This window comes from Muntiacus reevesi, chromosome 2 (genome assembly GCF_963930625.1).
Source record: "Muntiacus reevesi chromosome 2, mMunRee1.1, whole genome shotgun sequence".
NCBI classification, from domain to species: Eukaryota; Metazoa; Chordata; class Mammalia; order Artiodactyla; family Cervidae; genus Muntiacus; species Muntiacus reevesi.
Window position 1 is genome coordinate 137,404,109 of NC_089250.1, and position 20,375 is coordinate 137,424,483.

Consider the following 20,375-nt stretch of genomic DNA (forward strand, 5'->3'; position numbering starts at 1 on the left):
TTCCCTGGTGGCTCAGTGGTAAAGAATCCACCTGCCAATGCAGGAGATGTAAGAGATGTGGGTTCAATCCCTGGGTCAGAAAGATCCCCTGGAGAAGGAAATGACAACCCACTCCCGTATTTTTGACTGGAGAATTCCATGGACAGAGGAGCCTGGTGAGCTATAGTTCAGTTCAGTTCAGTCGCTCAGTCGTGTCCGACTCTATGATCCCTTGGACTGAAGCACGCCAGGCCTCCCCGTCCATCACCAACTCCAGGAGTTTAACCAAGAGCTACAGTCCATGGGGTGGCAAAAAGGTCAGACAGGACTTAGTGACTAAAACAAAGTTTGAAAACAGAGCTTCAAAAGGGCTTCTCAAGACCTCAGTGTCCTGCAGAGGAGGATGTAAAAGGCCTCTTTGCAGGGCTGCACTGAGGATCAAAGGAGAGATAATGAAAGTGCCAGGACACAGGGGTCATGACTCTGTGTAGGATTAGAGTCAAAATCATAAATGGCCTCCATCAGACAACATGAAAAGGATCCACGCCCTCTGGGCTTCTGACTCCAAGAAACTGTTATCAAGAGAAAATAGTCACAGAAAATAATTTTGAAAATAAGCACAAAGCTCTGAATCAAAATCTTGCTAACTCCATCCTTACCCTCCTGGGCAATAATTTTAGCTGAATTATGATGCTCAGCCTTAGGTCCTGGTGTTCCATAATTAATCATCTCTTTAAATGAGACTTGTGCCATTGCCAGCAGTTTTGACCCACCGCACCCAGCCCTCCTTTCCATGTTGAGAATGGCTGTGGCCCCTGGGCTCTTGAGCCAGCCAGGCTGATCAGCTGCTGCAGGTATGAGGGAGAGCTGGGAATCGGGGGTGTCCGTGGGTGGTTGCTTGGTAGCGGAGGGTAGAAACGCAAGAGAGATGCCAACCACAAAGAAAGCCAGACACCCACAATGCAGTGGGAAGGCGCCTGGGCAAAAGAGTCTTGGGTCTGGGCTTCTGGTCCTTGCCCCTTCCTGGTCACCCCGCTTTGACCACTCTTGTCCTCTCTGAGACTCAAGGTCCTCATCTGTGAAAGGAATATAATAACAATCATGTCCTGGACCCTCGCTAGAGTTGTTGTGAAGAACAAACACGAGTAAGCCCAAGAAACGGCTCTACACTGTAAGTGCCCTGGGAGGAGGCTCCTTCCTCAGGCCATGTCACACCTGGAGGCCATCATAATGTGTCCAGCACACTGGGACAAACTGGAAGTCATTTGGGGCCTGGAACAAGGCCTCTGAAGTCTGAAGTGTCTGACTCCAAGGAACCACTGACCCAGGCCCTATCGCTGGTCTGATCGGATGCCCTCAGGGCTGAATTTGCCCAAGGAAACAGAAGCTGGATTATCAGGTTTAGGGATCTAAGTCCTTAACCCCTGGTGCACTAGTTACCCCAGGGTAGGTCAAATGCAGGTGTGACCAAAGGCCAGTGTCACCACATAGGAGTGAATGTTACAGCCTCAGGGTGGGCCCCTGTAAGCCAGTCCCACCTCGAACCTAGTGTGGGGTCTTGAACAAGGCAACTTACTCTCCCCAACACTTGACCTCTTAAGTTATAAAATGAGGGATTTCAATTTTTTTTTTTTTTGGTGAGAAATAAATGAATATATCTACATGAAACTTTAATGCAATGCTTCATAGTTAGAAAGTGGTGGTCATCAATATAATCTGCAAAAAGAATGTTTCCTTTCCAGGAGATTAAACTTCTTTAACTCTGAATTCACTGAACTCTTCCTGGATCTACAGCTAGACTATAAGCTTCATGCATGCAGCGGTCAAGTCTGGTTTGTTTCCCATCAGACTTGCAGTGCTGAGACCACAGCCTGGCAAAGAACACTCTTGACCAAGATTTGCTGAATGAGTTTATGTTTAAGAGGAGCAGTGGGGGGAGAGAAGTGTGAAGGCAAAGTAGTAAAAAGCATCCGCTCCTGTCATTACGTGCCCCATGTGTTCAAAAGTTTGATGGTTGTTTCATTGACCAGACCAGTACTTTAATGGTGAGACGAGTTCCAGGGTCAAGCGGTCACCTTCATAAAACCGAAGACGGTGACTGGGAGTGGAGTGACGACGAGATGGATGAGAAAAGTGAAGAAGGGAAAGCAGCCTTTTCTCAAGAAAAGTCACGAAGAGTAAAAGAAGAAAATCCAGAGACGGCGGTGAACGCCAGCAGCCTCCCCGAGCAGACGCGGTCCCTGTCTGTGCAGGACTCTCAGGGCCTACCCAATGCTAGTGAAGACTACAGAGAAGCTTCTTGTGCCGTAAACCTCGTTTTAAGATTGAGAAACTCCAGGAAGGAACTTAATGACATACGATTTGAGTTTACTCCAGGAAGAGATACTGCAGACGGCGTTTCTCAGGAGCTCTTCTCTGCTGGCTTGGTTGATGGGCATGATGTAGTTATAGTGGCTGCTAATTTACAGAAGATTGTAGATGATCCCAAAGCTTTAAAAACATTGACATTTAAGTTGGCTTCTGGCTGCGATGGGTCGGAGATTCCCGACGAAGTGAAGCTGATCGGGTTTGCTCACAACCCACAGGATGAGAACAAGCAAATGCCACAGCTGCACTACTGCTGCTCAGGTTTTCAAAAGCTATTTAATACCCTCAGCAACCAATTTGGATCTCCCTTAAGTGAAAAGAATCTGAAACACGCAGGTGGTCCTATTTATTGGCAACAAAAGGAATCTTTTCTATCAGAAGCCTATTTCTTCTCTCATTGTTGTCCTTTCTGTTATTAACACTTTAATTGTACATCTGACAAGACTGCCTCTTATGTTGTATTTAGAAATTAATATACTTATAAAATTAAGATTTATTAGCCAAACTTGAATTCTAGTTTTAAAACTGACTGTGAATTTTATTTTTCATATATTTATGCATTACACACCTTAGCTATAAGGAAGGAGAAAAACGTTTTTGATTATATATGCTTCCTGCAGTTACTCTTGTTATTTAAACAAAAAATTTCAGGTCTATCTTTTGAGTATTTATAACTTGTGATTTTTGAAATGACTGAATTAGGAACTAGGATGCTTACTCTTTTGGTTTGCCTGAAAACCAGTTCACAATCTGATTGTCTCCTGGGAGAGGGAGGTGCCTTGTGGGGGGGAAAAAAAAAATTCATATTAAGAATGTGCCTGAGGCTGCTTTACTCTGGAATAGTCTCAGATCTAAAATTTCCTCTACATAAAGTGGCATATGTAAGTTTTGCTTCACTGGAACGTTTAGGATGCTCTATAAAATGGCGCCATTCTGTTAGATTGCTAATTATGTACCCACCTCTGATTTGATGTCTCCTGAAATGATAGGATCTGTTGTTCCAAAGGTGATAAACTTGAAAATACCAGAATCCGTGTTTTACTTGAAATTCTGCAGAATACCCAGATGGAGTGAAAAATAATAGAAAGGGTTTTGTGCAATGACTAAAAGGTAAAACGCTGTTAAGTTTCAAGAATAAATACTTTCAACCCAAAAAAAAAAAAAAAAAGAGGAGCAGTGGGAAGAAACAGAAGAAAAAAAGAGGGTGGAGAGAGACAGGGACTGCCCAGGCAGTGAATTCCAACAATGAGGAGAGGTAAGCACAAGGAACATTTTTTTCCTTTTTTTAAATAATGAGAGAGAGATAAGGGAAGGGATTAAAACAAAAAATAAAAAAAATAAAAAGTTATCCTATTGCAATGACAAGATGATGAAAAAAAAATCTAGAAAATTAAGGTAATGAGAAAGTAGAAACTCACCCTGCCATTCACGTATCAGGATCTTACTATTTTACATAAGATAAGAGTTGTGGTCTCCACTAATAAAATGGCTCCCACTTGACTGTCAGAGGAACTGATTCACTGAGAAGTTATGTTAGTTCTGAGCTTCTGAGTCACAGCACAGTCCTAAAAGCTTTTGTACCCTGTGGAAACTCACCACAGGAGCGCCGGGTTTTGTTTTTTCTTCTTTTTTTTTTTTTTAAGTTCTTTTGTTCTTGGTACACTGTCTTCCTCTCTTAGACTGAGTTCAGATGACCAGGCAGACAAAACAACTCAATTTGTTCAGAGGAGGGAGGAAGGATCATAATTTGACTTAGATATTTAAGGCACACATTGTGTTTTTTCTCTGTAACTACAATGACCTCCAAGAAGACACAGGGAGGCTTTGGAATCAGAGTCCTGGGTTGAATTCTAACCTGTCTCTGCCTCAATTTCCTCATGGGTAAAATGAAGATCATAATAATACCTCTTTGTGACCCCGTGGACTGCAGCACACCAGACTTCCCTGTTCTTGGCTATTTCCCAGAGTTTGCTCAAACTCATGACGCCATCCAGCCACCTCATCCTCTGTTGCCCCCTTCTCTTCCTGCCCTCAATCTTTCCCAGCATCAGGGTCTTTTCCAACGTATCACCTCTTTGCATCGGGTGACCAAAGTATTGGAGCTTCAGTTTCAGCATCAGTCCTTCCAATGAATATTCAGGGTTGATTTCCTTTAGGACTGGCTGATCTCCTTGCAGTCCAAGGGACTCTCAAGAGTCGTCTCCAGCACCACAGTCCAAAAGCATCAGTTTTTCAGTGTTTAGCCTTCTTTATAGTCCAACTCTCACATACATACATGACTACTGGAAAAAACCATAGCTGTGACTATACAGACCTTTGTCAGCAAAGTGATGTTTCTGCTTTTAAATATGTTGTCTAGGTTTATCATAGCTTTCCTTCCAAGGAGAAAGCGTCTTTTAATTTCATGGCTGCAGTCACCACACACAATGATCTTGGGCCCAAGAAAAAAAAAATCTGTCACTGCTTCCACTTTTTCCCCTTCTATTTGCCATGAAGTCATGGGACCGGATGCATAATCTTAGTTTTTGAATGTTTGAGTTTTAAGCCAGCTTTTTCACTTGTATCTTTCACCCTCATCAAGAAGTTTTTTTATCCCTCTTCATTTCCTGCCACTAAAATAGTATTATCTGCATATCTGAGGCTGTTGACATTTCTCCCAGCAATCTTTACTCCAGCTTGTGATTCATCCAACCTGGCATTTCACAAGATGTACTCTGCGTATAAGTTAAATAAGCAGAAAAAAAAAAAAAAAAAAAGTTAAATAAGCAAGGTTGCAATATACATCCTTGTTGTACTCCTTTCCCAGTTTTGAACCAGTCAGTTGTTCCATGTTTGGTTCTAACTGTTGCTTCTTGACCTGCATACAGGTTTCTCAGGAGACAGGTAAGATGGTCTGGTATGCCCATCTCTTTAAGAATCTTCTACAGTTTGTTGTGATCCACACAGTCAAAGGATTTAGCACAGTCAATGAAGCAGAAGTAGATGTTTTTCTGCAGTTCTCTTGCTTTTTCTATGATCCAACAGATGTTAGCAATTTGATCTCTGGTTCCTCTGCCTTTTCTAAATCCAGCTTGTACATCTGGAAGTTCTTGGTTCACATACTGTTGAAGCCTAGCTTGAAGGATTTTGAGCATCATCTTGCTAGGATGTGATATGAGGAAGATTGTGTGGTAGTTTGAACATTCTTTGGCATTGCCCTTCTTTGGGACTGGAATGAGAACTGACATTTTCCAGTCTGCAGCCACTGCTGAGTTTTCCAAATTTGCTGGCATATTGAGTGCAGCACTTTCACAGCATCATCTTTTAGGATTTGAAATAGCTCAGCTGGAATCCCATCACCTCCACTAGCTTTATTCATACTATTGCTTCCTAAGGCCCACTTGACTTCACACTCCAGGATGTCTGGTTCTATGTGATACTTTCTGGAAACGATGTGAAGATGAAATCGGATAATACAGTACACAGGTCTGAGCACAGAGTAAGAATTTAGTAAATGGTGGTGGTGGAGTAACTGGTTGTTACTCACCATGCCAACATCTCCAGAAGGCCTAAGCAGCAACCAATACTTAAAGCACTTCCTACATGCTTTCTCTTTTGTAATTATTTTTTGAGTTTGGGACTATTATACTGGGAACCGTGAGTGAGAGGACATGGTGAACTCTTAGCCACAGTGGCTGTTCTGTTCTCTGAGCTGTCCAACACAGTTGTCAACAACCTCATGTATCCATGAATATTTGGGTTAATTTGAATGAAATAACATTAGCAATTCAATTCTTCAAGTCACACTGACCACATTTCAGTGATCACTAACCACACGTCTCATGGCTCTGTTAGAGACAGCAGATCTTGAACATCACCACTATCATAGAAGGTACTATTAGACAGCTGTGCTCTAAACAATTAAGCACACAGTGGGCACACAAAGAAACGTCTGCCAGATGAAGTAAAGAACATTTAGTAAAATGATCTATTTTATTCTCACCATAATGACTAGATGTTCTGACAAAATATGAACCCCAACTAGACCTCTCTTCTAGGTTGTAACTTCACCTTCTAAATGGAGAACACGCAATTCTGTGGCAGTCCAGTGGTTAAGACTCAGAGCTTTCACTGCCAAGGGCCTAGGTTCAATCCCTGGTTGGGGAACTCAGATCCTATACTCTTTTCGACCCTGTGGACTGTAGCCCACCAGGCTCCTCTGTTCATGGGATTCTCCAGGCAAGAATACTGGAGTGGGTTGCCATTTCCTTCTCCAGGGGATCTTCCCGACCCAGGGATTGAACCCAGGTCTCCCGCATTGCAGGCAGACACTTTACCGTCTGAGCCACCAGGGAAGCCCGTAAGTGGCACAGCCAGAAATAAATGAATAAATAAAATAAAAGGAGAGCAAACAGATTCTGCCTTGACTGTCCTCATTTAATTTGAAAACATATGATTTATTTAGTCTCTAATCTAGCCTACTAATTTTTCACTTTGCAATGTGCAAAGGAAACAGAACTTCAGGAGGCAAGATGGCACTAAACATCTATTTTTAATCCAGGTACCTTATTTCTCATTTGACTTTTATAATTTGTAGGGACAGGTCTTATTACCACTTCAGAGCTAGGAAAACTGAGATTCAGAGAGGTTTCTTGCCATTGATTAGATCAAAGCCCTAATATCAAGGTCGGAGGTAGGCTAGGACTCCCCCCGCCTTCCAGTTTCCTTTGAGACGCAGCTTAATGGATCCCAAATAGCATGTGGAAACTCTGAAGTACTACACACTCAGGATCAGTTTTGTAGTTTGTGGGCACAGGGATCTGGTATCATTTGGTCCCATCTGATTCCCCTGGCCTGTGAGATCCTAACCTGAATGAATAAAGGGAGGAGCCAGAATCATTCATTCAACACTACTAATTGGTCATCTGCTATCTGCTAGCCACTGAGCAAGGTGTTGAAGAAAGAGACATGGCCCCTGTGCTCAAGAAGCTTCTAGTCTGTTGGAGGAAGCAGACAGAAATCAAATAAACCAGTAAATACATAACTGCATATTCCACTAAGTGCCACGAAGGAGTGTAGAATGTTAGGGGACAGGATTAGAGGGCACCTGATCTGGGGCTACTCTGATCTCCTAGGATGTGCTGGGGGGGAGAAGCAGGGGGCCCTCTGGTTCCAGCCTTGCCCTGGGGAGTCCAGGCCAACTGGGAGACCTGGCCCTGCAGGGAACCAAGGCTATTTCCCACTTGCCTTCTGCTCTGCTACGGCTGCCAGCACAACCTTAGCTACACAGACCTCACAAGACCAGGGCCCCACTGGTCAAGAGGCCACCAGACTCTTGAGCTGCTGCTGGGCCCCGACAGGCAGGCTTCTGGTCACAGGAGGGTTGCCTCATGGCTGATCACTAAGGCTGCAGAAACACTGTGAGTTCATGAGGCAAGTATGAGCTGATGATCCAAGTCAACAGATAGTTGCTAAGAATTTACTGTGCACACCCATTAGGATGACTATTATCCCCCCAAAAAAACACAGAAACAAACAAACAACAACAACAAAAAAAACCACAGAAAATACCAAGTGGGGGTAAAGATGTGGAGAAGATGGAACCTTTTTAGCACTATCTGTGGGGATGTAAAATAGTACAGCCACGATAGAAAACAGTATGGTGGCCACCTTGAGCAAATCTGAGTTCCCTGCAATTAAATAACTGCTGACACTCATAGGTGGCTCAGTGGTAAAGCGTCCACCTGCCAGTACAAAAGACACAGGAGACCTGGGTTCGATCCCTGAGTTGGGAAGATCCCCTGGATAAGGAAATGGCAACCCAGACCAGGATTCTTGCATGGGCAACCCCATGGACAGAGGAGCCCGGTGGGCCACAATTGAGAGAGTCTCAAAAGAGTTGGACAAGATTTAGTGATTGAGCACACACACACAGGACACCTTACCCCTGAGATGGTGGAACAACTGAGTCTTGAGAGAAGGACCTTATGTGAGACCACGGTTCAGTTTGGTTGAGGAAATATTCCTCATCTGACTTTTGGGAGAATAACAAAATGTGTCTTTGCTATCACTTTCCATTTCTGTGCTTTTCTTCTACCTCTCTGGACCTCCCTTTCCAGTCTCAGGTAGGTAAAGCCCTCAGGTCAGCCTCTGGCAGAGCTGCCCCACCTAGCCCTGCAGGCCTGCACAGGCTGAACACTCCCTAACCCTAATCCTATTTCACAGAAGAGAGTGAGAAAGCATGGTCCAACTAGCCGCCCAGTGCAGTTTTCTTATTAATTTAATTCAATCAGGCTGCCTCCTTAGTACTGTTCACATTTTAGTTCCTTCCTTCTCATTCTAGCCACGAAATGAGCTCCCTCTGTCTTAGAAAGCACTTGTCTCAACTAGCACACCCCTTCATTAGTCTTGTTGTTGTTCAGTCACTTAGCTGTATGCAACTGTTTGTGATCCCATGGACTGTGGCATGCCAGGCTTCCCTGTCCCTCACCATCTCCCAGAGTTTGCTGAAGTTCATGTCCATTGAAAGTCAGTGATACCATCCAACCATGTCATCCTCTGTCGCCCCCTTCTCCTTCCCTCAATCTTTCTTATACCTGACTAGAACTAAAATATCCACAATGCTACCTAGTGGCTCCCAACTGGTTTATGAGTAATACATAACCCCAATCACACCAATTACTCCTTGGTCAACCTCACCCCACAGGACAGGGGCTCCCTGGCCTTTTCTGGTATTGTTCCAAACCTGGAATGTCTCTTTTCATTATTTCTGTTATCCTTTAAGACCAACTCAAGGACACCGTCTCCATGAAGATTTCTACTCTTTCATCTGCTCTTGCATTATAACTTTTGCATGTCTATTCTGGTTTGTAACTCATTCTTGTGTTCCAACCAGCTGGTTCCCTAGACACAGAAGACAAATCATGTGATATGTACTTTTCTAGACTTAATTTCTGTGATACTGTCTGGCACATTTTAGGGCTCCATAAAAGTAAACGTTATCAAACAGGAAAGGAAGTTTAGGAATTCCCATGTGCAATTTTATATACGTATTCATTTAACCCTCAAACATCCCTGCAAAGTAGGAGGTATAATAACTCCTGGTTGAACTATAATAACTCTGCAGCTGAGGTTTTAATTCATTAGTTCATGAACACTTAGAAAATAAGAGGTGAAAATTGGAATGCTCATTCCTAAGCCTCCCTGGCTCCAAAGCCCAGGGTTTTTGCATCCTCATGTCCAATAAGCTTTTACCCTAATGCTCAAGGCCAAGTTTGCTGATAAAGCTTAAATGTCTAAGCAGCTGTTTCTAAGAGAAAACTCTGCTCAGAATCTCTCAAAGCACACGCCCTACTCAACAGAACAGATGTTCAATAGGAATTACAAAGTAAAGTAATCACTGCCATATCATGGCAGACACATTCTGCCTTACAGACCACTGAATGTTTCATGCACAAATTTTCAACATAAAACTGGCAGCTTCACATTTTCCTGGCCAGGATCAAGGAAGCAAAAAGTAGGATGATACTGATTTGCCCTTGGGTAGCAGGTGCTAGGGACTCGGTGTTCAGAAGTGTATGAAGTGGCCCTTTGCCAAGCCTAATCCACAAAGCACCTGAGAGAATAATAAATGTAATTCTTCCTGAAAGAAGAGAGAATGGTGGACTTCTGACCATTTCAAGACCAAGAATTAATGACTGTATTGTCTTACATCTCCTGCCAGGGCATTGTTTCCAGGGTCAATCTTTAAAATGTATATTCAACATCTGTGATATGATAGAGTGGCAGAGGACATCAAAACTCCATGACTACTTCTTTTCTTTCTTTTAATCATTTGTTTATTTATTTTTGACATTGCTGGGTCTTTATTGCTGCTCTGGCTTTTCTCTAGTTATGGTGAGTGGGTGCTGCTCTCTAGTTGCAGTGCACGGGCTTCTCATTGCAGCGGCGGCTTCTCTTGTTGCCGAGCACAGGCTCTAGGGTGCCCAAGCTCAGTAGTTGTGGCTTCCAGGCCCTAGAGCACAGGCTCAGTAGTTGCGCAGCATGGGCTTAATTGCTCCTCAGCATGTGGAATCTTCCCAGACCAGGGATCAAACCCATGTCTCATGCACTGGCAGGTGGATTCTCTACTACTGAGCCACCAGCGCATCCTCCACCTCCTGTGTCATGCCTCTGTGGCACAGCCAAATCCTCTGGGGATGGAGAGACCCACGAGTAAACCCCAGCCAGCAAAGACCAGCACCCCTGGACACACCTTGAGGGCATGCACTTAAGATTTGTTGTGCAGGAGGAAAACAAGTCACACTGATTTGTTTTTCAAAGGCAATTGTGGCTTTGTAAATAACTGAGAGTCTATAAAATGTGCCTTTGGGAAGCGTACCTTTCAGAGTTTCCACGCCTTGATAAGGTGGGGCCCCTTCCCCCCTGGTGATGAGTCTTCAAACACTGTTCTCCCAGAAGTGACGGGGATGATTCAGTACCTTGAACACTTTTGCCTTCCAGAGTGTTTCGTGAAAACAATGCAGTAGTTCTATCAGAGTACCAATGTGGCCTGGCTGTCAGTTTGTGCCAGTGGGAATCTTTGACTAGCCCTACAGTATGGACTTCCCTGGTAGCTCAACTGGTACAGAATCTGCCTGCAATGCAGGAGACCCCGGGTTGATTCCTGGGGCAGGAAGATCCCCTGGAAAAAGGATAGGCTACCCACTCCAGTATTCTTGGGCTTCCCTGGTGGCTCAGATGGTAAAGAATCCACCCGCAATGCGGGAGGCCCAGGTTTGATCCCTAGTTTGGGAAGATCCCCTAGAGAAGGGCATGAGGCAACCCATTCCACTATTCTTGCCTGAAGAATCCTCATGGACAGAGGAGCCTGGCGGGTTACAGTCCATGGGGTCTCAAAGAGTTGGACACAACTGAGCAACTAAGCACGCACAGGTCATCGTGTGGGCTGCTCACTAGGTACCTTCACTGATGATAGTGAATGAGACCTACTGGATCTTTCTCCCATCATACTTCACCATTCTTAATTGGAATTTCATAGCTTCTCTCTTTACTTAAAATATCACTTTTCTAACTCAACTTTTTTTCACATTTTCAAGTAGCTAAGTAGTTTTTGCTAAAAGTAGTCAGAAAACTCTCTATTGCATAAATCACAGTGTTTAGGGAATTTCACAAATCTACTTCCTTTCAGATAAGCTACCGGAGGCCCATTTTTCAAAAGAGGAAAAAGGATTCTCAGAGAGGTTAAGTGGTTTCCTCAAGACTACAAAGTTGATAAGCTCAATGCAGAGAGTGTTCTAGAAATACCAGGATTTCAGTCTCAAATTATGTACAGATGAAATAACAAATATCTGGAAAAATAAGCAATAACATGACAATGACACCTGGACTAAGCAGTAGCCATTCCACAAGACCACAAAGAACAACACAAGACCAGAAGTGAGAAAATTCTGGCTAATGGACTAGACATGATAAGAACAAATGAGATAACTGTTAGCAGTTGTTACAACTATGCTCTTTAGGAGTCAAATGTTGCATATGGACACAATGTTGCCACATTATAAAAGTACAACAATATAAAAGTGTGCAAGAAAATTTCCTTTCAGCCAATCTTTTCAAGAGATTTGACACAGAGGCAGGAGACTAGCCAAATGGAAGTCATTGGCAATAGTCAGCAAAACTGCCTTTAAAAGAAAAGAAATGCACACACATACATACACAGACATACACACACATTCGAACACCAGGGAATCTGTCTTTCAGAAATGTCCACTTTTACAAGGAGATCCACTATGAGAATGTCCATTGCAGCCTCCTTGCTAACAGGGAGTAGCTACTTACAACTTTTAGCAAAAAATTACAACTCTTTAGCAAACTCACAACTCGTCAGCAAAAAATCAGAAAGGATTCAAATCAAACTATTCAGAGTAGTTACCCCTAGGTAGCAAGGCTGGAAAGAAAGAATGGACAAGGTGAGAACTGTCACTTTTTAGTTGTATAATCTCCTTTGGATTGTTAGTTGGTTTTGTTTCTACATGCATATATTTTTTAATTAAAAATCTTTAATATTAAACTTTTTTGATCTGTAATGTTCAGGGGAATCATAAAGTCTTAGCATTGGAAGAGGCCTCAGAAGTCTGTCTAATCTAATCTCAATTAGATTAGTCTCACAGCCTGGCTGTCCTTGTGAGACTCAAGGGAGAATGGCCACCAGAGACTGACAAGCACTCTGCTCTTATGATTCAGAGTTGGCTTGCAGAACCCAGTACCAGAACCCTAAGAATGTGAAAACTCGAGTGAGCTTTGCAGTTTCCATCATCTCCTTTTGCACTGCTAAATATCCATGACATCCACAGGGACTTCAGTAACCCTCAGATCCTGCTGGTTCATACAAGGTCCTGAGTTCAGCCTCAGAAGAGGACTGAACATGAGAGACTGAAATCAACTCTGAGTCAGTTGGCTGTCAGTACAGCACGTTCCCAACTACAGTCTACAGGGGGCTCAGTGTCTACACAGCCATCACCATTAACACTCCCATCACTTAGCTATTCTTCCGACACTCCTAAAGCTTGAAAAGAGAAGTGTTGATTACTGCCTGATCTTGCTGTTTTATGTATTAAAGAGGCAAAACTGTATACAGTCAGTAAACTCAGGGGCTTTCTTTGGTGCTGTCTTGAACCTCTGTTAGGGCTTTTCACATCTTGCTCTCCTCATTTCTCACTCACGCCACCCCATGAAGCACATCTGGCTTTGCTCCATTCCAACTGATGGATATATGGTAACATCAGTATCCTCAATTCTATCAGAACGTAATGTTACTTAATCTTACCCAGTGCTCAAAATTGGAAGGCACGCCTGGAAAGGGTTTGCTATCACCAATATTTTAAACTATTGGAATAGACCGAAAGCAAGAAAAATGCCATAGTCATTATTATATCTGCTTTACTGCCTAATGCAATGCCTTTCACACCCTGCTGAGAGCAGTTATTCAATATATGGAACTGTAAAATTATAGAACCTGAAAACTGAAAGAAATCTCAAGGAGATCAGTTCCCATGATTCCAAAAAACTGAGAAATTTGAGACCTGGCTGGTTAAATCCGATCATCGGCTATTCTATCAACATTAGCCAAGTCCAGATGCTCCTACTCTGGAGCTGAGTTGTTTCCTCCATTAGGTTGCTTGTCAGGTGAATAAATGAATGACTTTACCATTCAATTTGTACAACCAAAGGAGACTAGAAAAGAGACTGAAGCTAAATAATCTAGCAAATGTAGTAATTTAGATAACCTATATCGGCCCACATTAACTAAAATTTCCACTTTCAGTTGAGTGTTTATGTTCATAACCTTAGGCAGACATAATTTTAGTCTTTTAAAATTTTTGACCAATGTATACTCACTTCAGACAAATGATTCAGATTTCAATATAGTGTTAAATTCTAGTTCCTTTATAATCTGTATGACTTGCCCCATGACATTACCATATTGAACCCAACATATTTTTACATGTCTTTACATGTCAATGATGAAGGAAACAAACTTTTCATCTTATGTCCCAATTATGTAACTGCTTCAAGAATTTTTTTTTTTTACAAAACCACAGTGAGATATCTCATATCTGTCAGAATGGCTGCTATCCAAAAGGTGAGAAATAAAAGGTGCTGGTGAAAATATGGAAAAAGGGAACCTTCATACATTGTTGGTGGGGATGTGAACTAGTCCAGTCACTATGAAAAAGACTACAGAGATTCCTCAAAAAATTAAGAATAGAACTGCAACATAATTCAGCTATCCCACTTCTGGCATTTATCTAAAGAATAAACAAACACTAATTTGAAAAGACATGTGCACCCCTGTGTTCATCGCAGCATTATTTACAATAGCCAAGATATAGAAATAACCTAAGTGCATATCAGTGGATTAAAGGATAAAGAAGATATGGTATATATAGATATGCAATGGAGTATTACTCAGGAGTTTTTAAAAATGGTAAAATCTTGCCATTGCAACAATAGGGATAGACCTTGAGGGTATTATGCTAAATGAAATACATCAAACAAAGAAAGACCAATATTAACACCATATGATTTCACTCATATGCAAAATATAAAAAACAAACTAAAAAAACAAATGAACAAACCAAATGAAAAAAACAAAGAAAACCCAAAAACATGTAGATATAGAGAACAGAGTAGTGGTTACCAGAAGGGAAGGGGTGGGGAGAAAGGCAAAATGTGTAACAGGGATGATCAACTGTGTAATGAAGAGTAGAAATTAAATATTTGGTTGTAAGTATGCTGCAGTACATACAGAAGTAGTAATATAATATCATATAAAACATAAAATGTTACAAACCAATGTAACTGCAATAAAAATAAGTTTGAAAATAAGAAAAAGATTTTTTTTTTAATTTTTGAAAAAGATTTTTTAAAAGAACACATGCAGGGGAACCCTGATATAACATGAGTATGTGATATTCACTAACCAGATTCTTAACTACATTGTACATTAAGAATCCAACTTTTGTCTCCCAAATCTTTTTTAACTAACCAATCAATTGGCAGCTTTGGGTTTCATTTCTTGCATTTTCCTGCTCGTCTCAGAGCGGGAGATTTCAGAAGAGGAACAGAGATAAAATGGACAAAAGAAAGAAGAAAGTCATAGGGTGCTCAGAAACTGGAAGGGAGAAGTAGTGAGTTCCCTAAGGAAGAAAGAAACGTGCTGAGGTTTGGTCAGGATCCACAAACCCATCAAGGCTCCCACTTTCTCTGCCCTCCTCTCTCCCTTTCATTTTTCCTGCCAAGGAGTGAACTGGCAATCTTACCAATGACCTTGGACAAACAGAACCAGCTAAAGCTCCTAAATTCAGCTTTAGACACACCACTCTGGCCCAAACTGGAATGACCTACCATGGCTGAGAGGGTGCCATCCCTCCAACCACTTCTGTCCCCCTCCATTGCAATGAAATGTCAAGAAAAATCACCTGTCAGAATTACAACAAGACTTTTAAAGATGATCTAATCTAGGCTACACCCCCCTCATTTGTTTTGCAGAAGAGAAAACTGACATCCAGTGATTTCTAAGTCACTAGAGCAAGTCCAAACTAGATGCCTAAACTGCAAATTTGCATTGTTCAGAGCTCTTTTCTCTAGGAGCAGTTTAAAAGCTACGGAACACACAAAAAACACCCTAACTTTGGAGAGATGAGGAACAACTACAAAGAGGCACAAAATAACATGAAACAAACCAAAACAATAACTTTATTCCACCTCCCAGAAGCCCAGTGACAATAAAAGCAGCAAGGGGCTGTTTTACCAAGTAATGATACTTAGAACAACTTAATTGTGCTTTTCCCTCCTTTACCAATTTCTCACAGGCAGAGGCAACAAAAAAGTATGCATGACCACTGAAACTCTTAATCTGAACCGGCACAAAACTATTTTTTCCCCCAGAACATTTTGATACTTGAAATTTGGTACATGGCTTACTCCAAGGGCTATTAGAATTCAAACATCCGGTCTTTCAATGAGCCTCAAAGCCCTGCGGAAAATCAAATGCCTTCCACAGAAATCAGTCCTCTCCCCTGACCTGTACAGGTAACAAATTCCAGCTATAGCCTCAGAGGATTTGATCAATCACAGACTTTCAGAGAATGAGACCCAAGAAACTAACATTCCAAAGCAGGATTGGAGAAAAAGAAGCAAACTTGACCTTACCCTTAAAAATAACAGAAACAATAGGATCCGGTTTCCCAAATTTCGTCTTAGGGATATTGCTGGCAGATTCCACTATCACTCGAAGCATGGCTCTCAATGGACAGAAAACAAGCTTCAGCAACGAAGTTGAGGAGGTTAAGGCTCTGGATCCCGGCCGCGCTGCCCGGGAGAGAAGGCAGGGGATGACTTGTCCAGCGAAGAGGGAAGGAGGAGAGGCAATGGGTGGGTCCCTGACGGATTATTTACTGAAGGTTACGTGTAAACTGATATCCCAACGCCCCAGTCTCCGCAGCGCCGCAGGCACCCACTTAAGAATTCGGGAAATGTGGAAGTGAAAAGGACAAAAACCAGCTAAAAATAATTATGGGCAACAAATGAAACTGGAACTAACAAATGTAGACAGGTCAGGAGACTACTAAAACGCTGCTGCTAATAAGCGACAATACGCGAAGCCCAATTAATTTGTTTTCTGTTACCCCTTTAATTCTTTTCTGATCTTCCCGGAGTTTTAAAACTTGACTGAGTCATTTAAAAAAAAAATTTTTTTTTTTTTAACTTTTGCGGTTTCTTTTCTCCTGCTGTTGAGCACACTCACTCAGCAATAACTTATAGAACAAATTGTTTTGAATCAGTTAAAGGGTGCCCCCTATCGTATGGCAGAGAAATGAATGAGTTATTTCAAGCAAACTCAGCCGGAGGTCCTAATAGGGGTTTACCAAACTGGTGTCCTGGAGGCTGATCCTTTTTAGTTGCAAAAGGGTTCGCCATAGACCTTCTTTAAAAATCATTAAGTGGTGAGAGCTGGCGACCTAAGTTTTCCTGGTACATCAGAAGCTGCTAGTAGTGTTCAGTGAAAATGGAGAATTGACTCTCCATTTTTTCAGGGTCTAAACCCCAGCAGTGTCTTCCTTTTCTTTGTTAGAGGAAAAAAAAAAAAAAAAACACATTTGATGAGACTTGTTAAAGTGACTCAGGAAGACTTCATTCATTAAAGGGGAGGGGACTACTGCCCTGGAATCTCTCAGTGTAAGAAAGAGTTTGGGCTCATACCGGAATAGGCCATGGACAAGCTGGAATTGGGGCTTTCCTGGTGGCTCAGACAGTAAAGAATTGCCTGCAGTGCAGGAGACCCGGTTTGATCCCTGGATCAGGAAGATTCCCCTGGAGAAGGGAATGGCAACCCACTCCAGTATTCTTGTCTGTAGAATTCCATGTACAGAGGAGCCTGGCAAGCTATACTCCATGGGGTCACAAAGAGTCAGACAGGACTGAGTGATTCATTTTCACTTTCAAGAGGGAATTAAAGCCAATGAGCAGGCTGGTGGGGGGAGGGAGGGGAGGGTGCGGAGAGGAGAAGGAGGAGTGGGGGAGGGAAGAAGAAGGGGGATGGCGGTCAGTGGATAGAAATTACCAGAAGAAAACATCAGGGATAAAGGGAATTCTGCTTTAACTGACCTAACAGGATTCTTACTGAACATAGGTCAGGGTGATGAGACATCACTTGGGGGTGATGGAGAATGAGAAATCCCCAAAGATGCAGAAAGCTGATCAGACATGGAGAGAGGGGCATTCTGGTTAAACTGACTCAGCAAGGTTCTGGTTAAAACTAGATTTTATAAGGAAGTACACAGTTGAGTGTGATTAAAGTTTGGTCAAGGAAAAAAATCTTTGTGGCCTAGAGGGTGTGTTGGGTGGTATAGCCTGGTGATTAAGATCACTAGAGGGAGCCTGGTGATAGTAGTCAGCCAGACCTGAATGTGGATCCTTGCTTAGTCACTCCTAAACTATGTCACCTTAGTGTGTCTAAAACCCTCTCTTTTGAAGTTATCTGCAAAATGAAGATTGTCACCAAGGTCTTAGTGTGGGACCCAGCAAAAAACAAGGAGTAAGTTCCACACGTCAGCCACCAGAAATTTATGCTTTTTCAAAGCATTTCTGTTAATGCAAGTTGGGTTTAAATCAGGATTTCATTGTGTTTCAGAAGAAAAGGCTAAAATAAAACTGATTGAAAAAAACAGAGGATTTCCTTTCGCTTTTGAATACACTGTCAAGAAGACCCATCTAAGCAAACACTTCAAGTACGTGGAAAAATTACAGCTTACCTACACGAATTCTTCTGTCTGAGTAAATTTCTCAACTGCTTATACAAAGAACCAGGCAATCCGGGACTTCCCTGAAGGAAAGTTAAAACCAAGACCAGCAGTTAAGACCAAGATCCCACATACCTCAAGGCCAAAAAAAAAAAAAAAAGAACCATATACATATACATTATTTAGTGGACACATAAGTAAATACAGTCCATATTTAAGTGGACTATAGACAACATTATGATTATTTTGGTCTTGTTTCTATTTATCCTTTTTTTTTTTTGCAGATTTTTAAAAAATTTATTTTAGTTGGAGGATAATTGCTTTACAATATTGTGGTGGTTTTTGCCATACATCAACATGAATCTGCCACGAGTGCACATGTGTTCCCCCATCCTGAACCCCTGTTCCACCTCCTTTCCCACTCCATTCCTCTGTGTTGTCCCAGAGCACCGACTTTGAGTGCCCTGCTTCATGCATTCAACTTGCACTGGCCATCTATCTTACATATGGTAATATATATGTTTCAATGCTATTCTCTCAAATCATCCCACCCTTGCCTTCTCCCACAGAATCCAAAAGTCTGTTTTTTACATTTGTGTCTCTTTTGTTGCCTTGCTTATAGGATCGTTGTTACCATCTTTCTAAATTCCATGTATATGCGCTAATGTACTGTATTAGTGTTTCTCTTTCTGATTTACTTCACTTTGTATAATAGGCTGCAGTTTCATCTACCTCATTAGAAATAACTCAAATGTGTTCTTTTTTTGTGAAATATATTTACAGAAAAATACATACAACATAAATGTGACAGTTTAACAAACAAACATTCAGGTCCAGAGAGAGAACATTACCAAAACTTTGGAAGCCCTCACATGACCCATATGTCACAAACACTTCTCTTCCCCTTAATTTATGGTAATAATTTCTGTGCTTTTCTTTATGGTATTTAATCCCCCCAAATAGTTTAGATTTGCTTGATTATAATCGTATGAGTTATTTTATATATCACAAACTTTATATACATATATATTTATACCTATGTGTATATACATGCATGCACACATTCACACAGTATGAATTCTTTGATATATTGTGACCTTTACAGCAGTGGAATATAAGTAAATTATTTTGCGTTTAGCTTTCTTTTTCCTCCACATTATATTGTGAGATTGATCCATATAACTCTATTTGATTTACTCTCATTCTCTATGGCACTCCGCTGTATGAGTGTACCATGTTTTATTAATCCACTTGTGTTGATACACATTTGGATCATGCAGAATTTGGATCTGTTACAAACAGGTCTACTCTGAGTACACTTGTACAAGTTCGCGTACAAGTGTGCATGAGCAGATTTGGGATGTAACCTATGAGTAGAATTGCTGGATCAAAGGGTATATGCATATTTTCAAAATTACTAGGTAATTCAAAATTGTTTTCCACAGCTGTTGGACTGTTTACACTCTCACCAGTAGTGGATAAGACTCCCCATTCATACACTTGGCAGTGTTAGGTATTTAAATGTTTACCCATCTAGTGAATATATAGCATTATATCATTGGAGCTTTAATTTGCATTTTTCAGGTTACTAATAGGTTTTATGCCTTTTCATATTTATATTTCCTAGTTTATGACATGCCTAGTCAAATATTTCGTGGATTTTTCCATTGAGTATGCTATGTTTTTCTTACTAATGTGCAGGAGCTCTTTATGTACTCTGAATACCTTTGTGGGTTGTAACTTTAATATAATTGACTTTATCAATATTTCATTTTTGATTGGTATTTTTCTTTCTTCACTTTTTTTTTTGGGGGGGGGGGGTGGCCCACACCATATGGCTTGTGGGATTTTAGTTCCCTGACCAGGGATTGAACAAATTTGGGGCCATAGCAGTGACAATGTCAAGTCCTAACCACTGGGCCACAAGGGAACTCCCAGTTCCTTTTTCATATTAAAAAATCCTTTCTACTCTGAAATTGTGAAAATACTCCAGTATTATCTTCTAGAAATATTGTTTCATCTTATACCCTAAGATTTATATTCCATCTATAACTGATTATGTGTCATGTATGGTTAGAGATCACATTTCATTTTCATGGATATTCAATTGATTCAGTACCATTTATTGAAAAGTTTGCCCTTTTCCCAAACTTAGGTCATTTATCAGGTGTGTAAATGTTTCTGTGCTCTCTCTTCTGTTTCATTGCTCTATTTGCCAGTCTTTGCACCAGGATCATTCTGTCT

General features: G+C 41.5%; 1 protein-coding gene across 1 annotated transcript in view; it reads right to left on the bottom strand.

Moving 5' to 3' along the window:
• MYOF (myoferlin) overlaps positions 1–16,313 on the bottom strand; it is a 173,944-nt gene extending 157,631 nt beyond the window's left edge. Inside the window, exon 1 of the mRNA XM_065922927.1 lies at positions 16,042–16,313. Coding sequence (XP_065778999.1) covers positions 16,042–16,129 — 88 coding nt within the window. The 5' untranslated portion in view covers positions 16,130–16,313. The remainder of the gene's footprint in view (positions 1–16,041) is intronic.
• Positions 16,314–20,375: the final 4,062 nt, after the last annotated feature.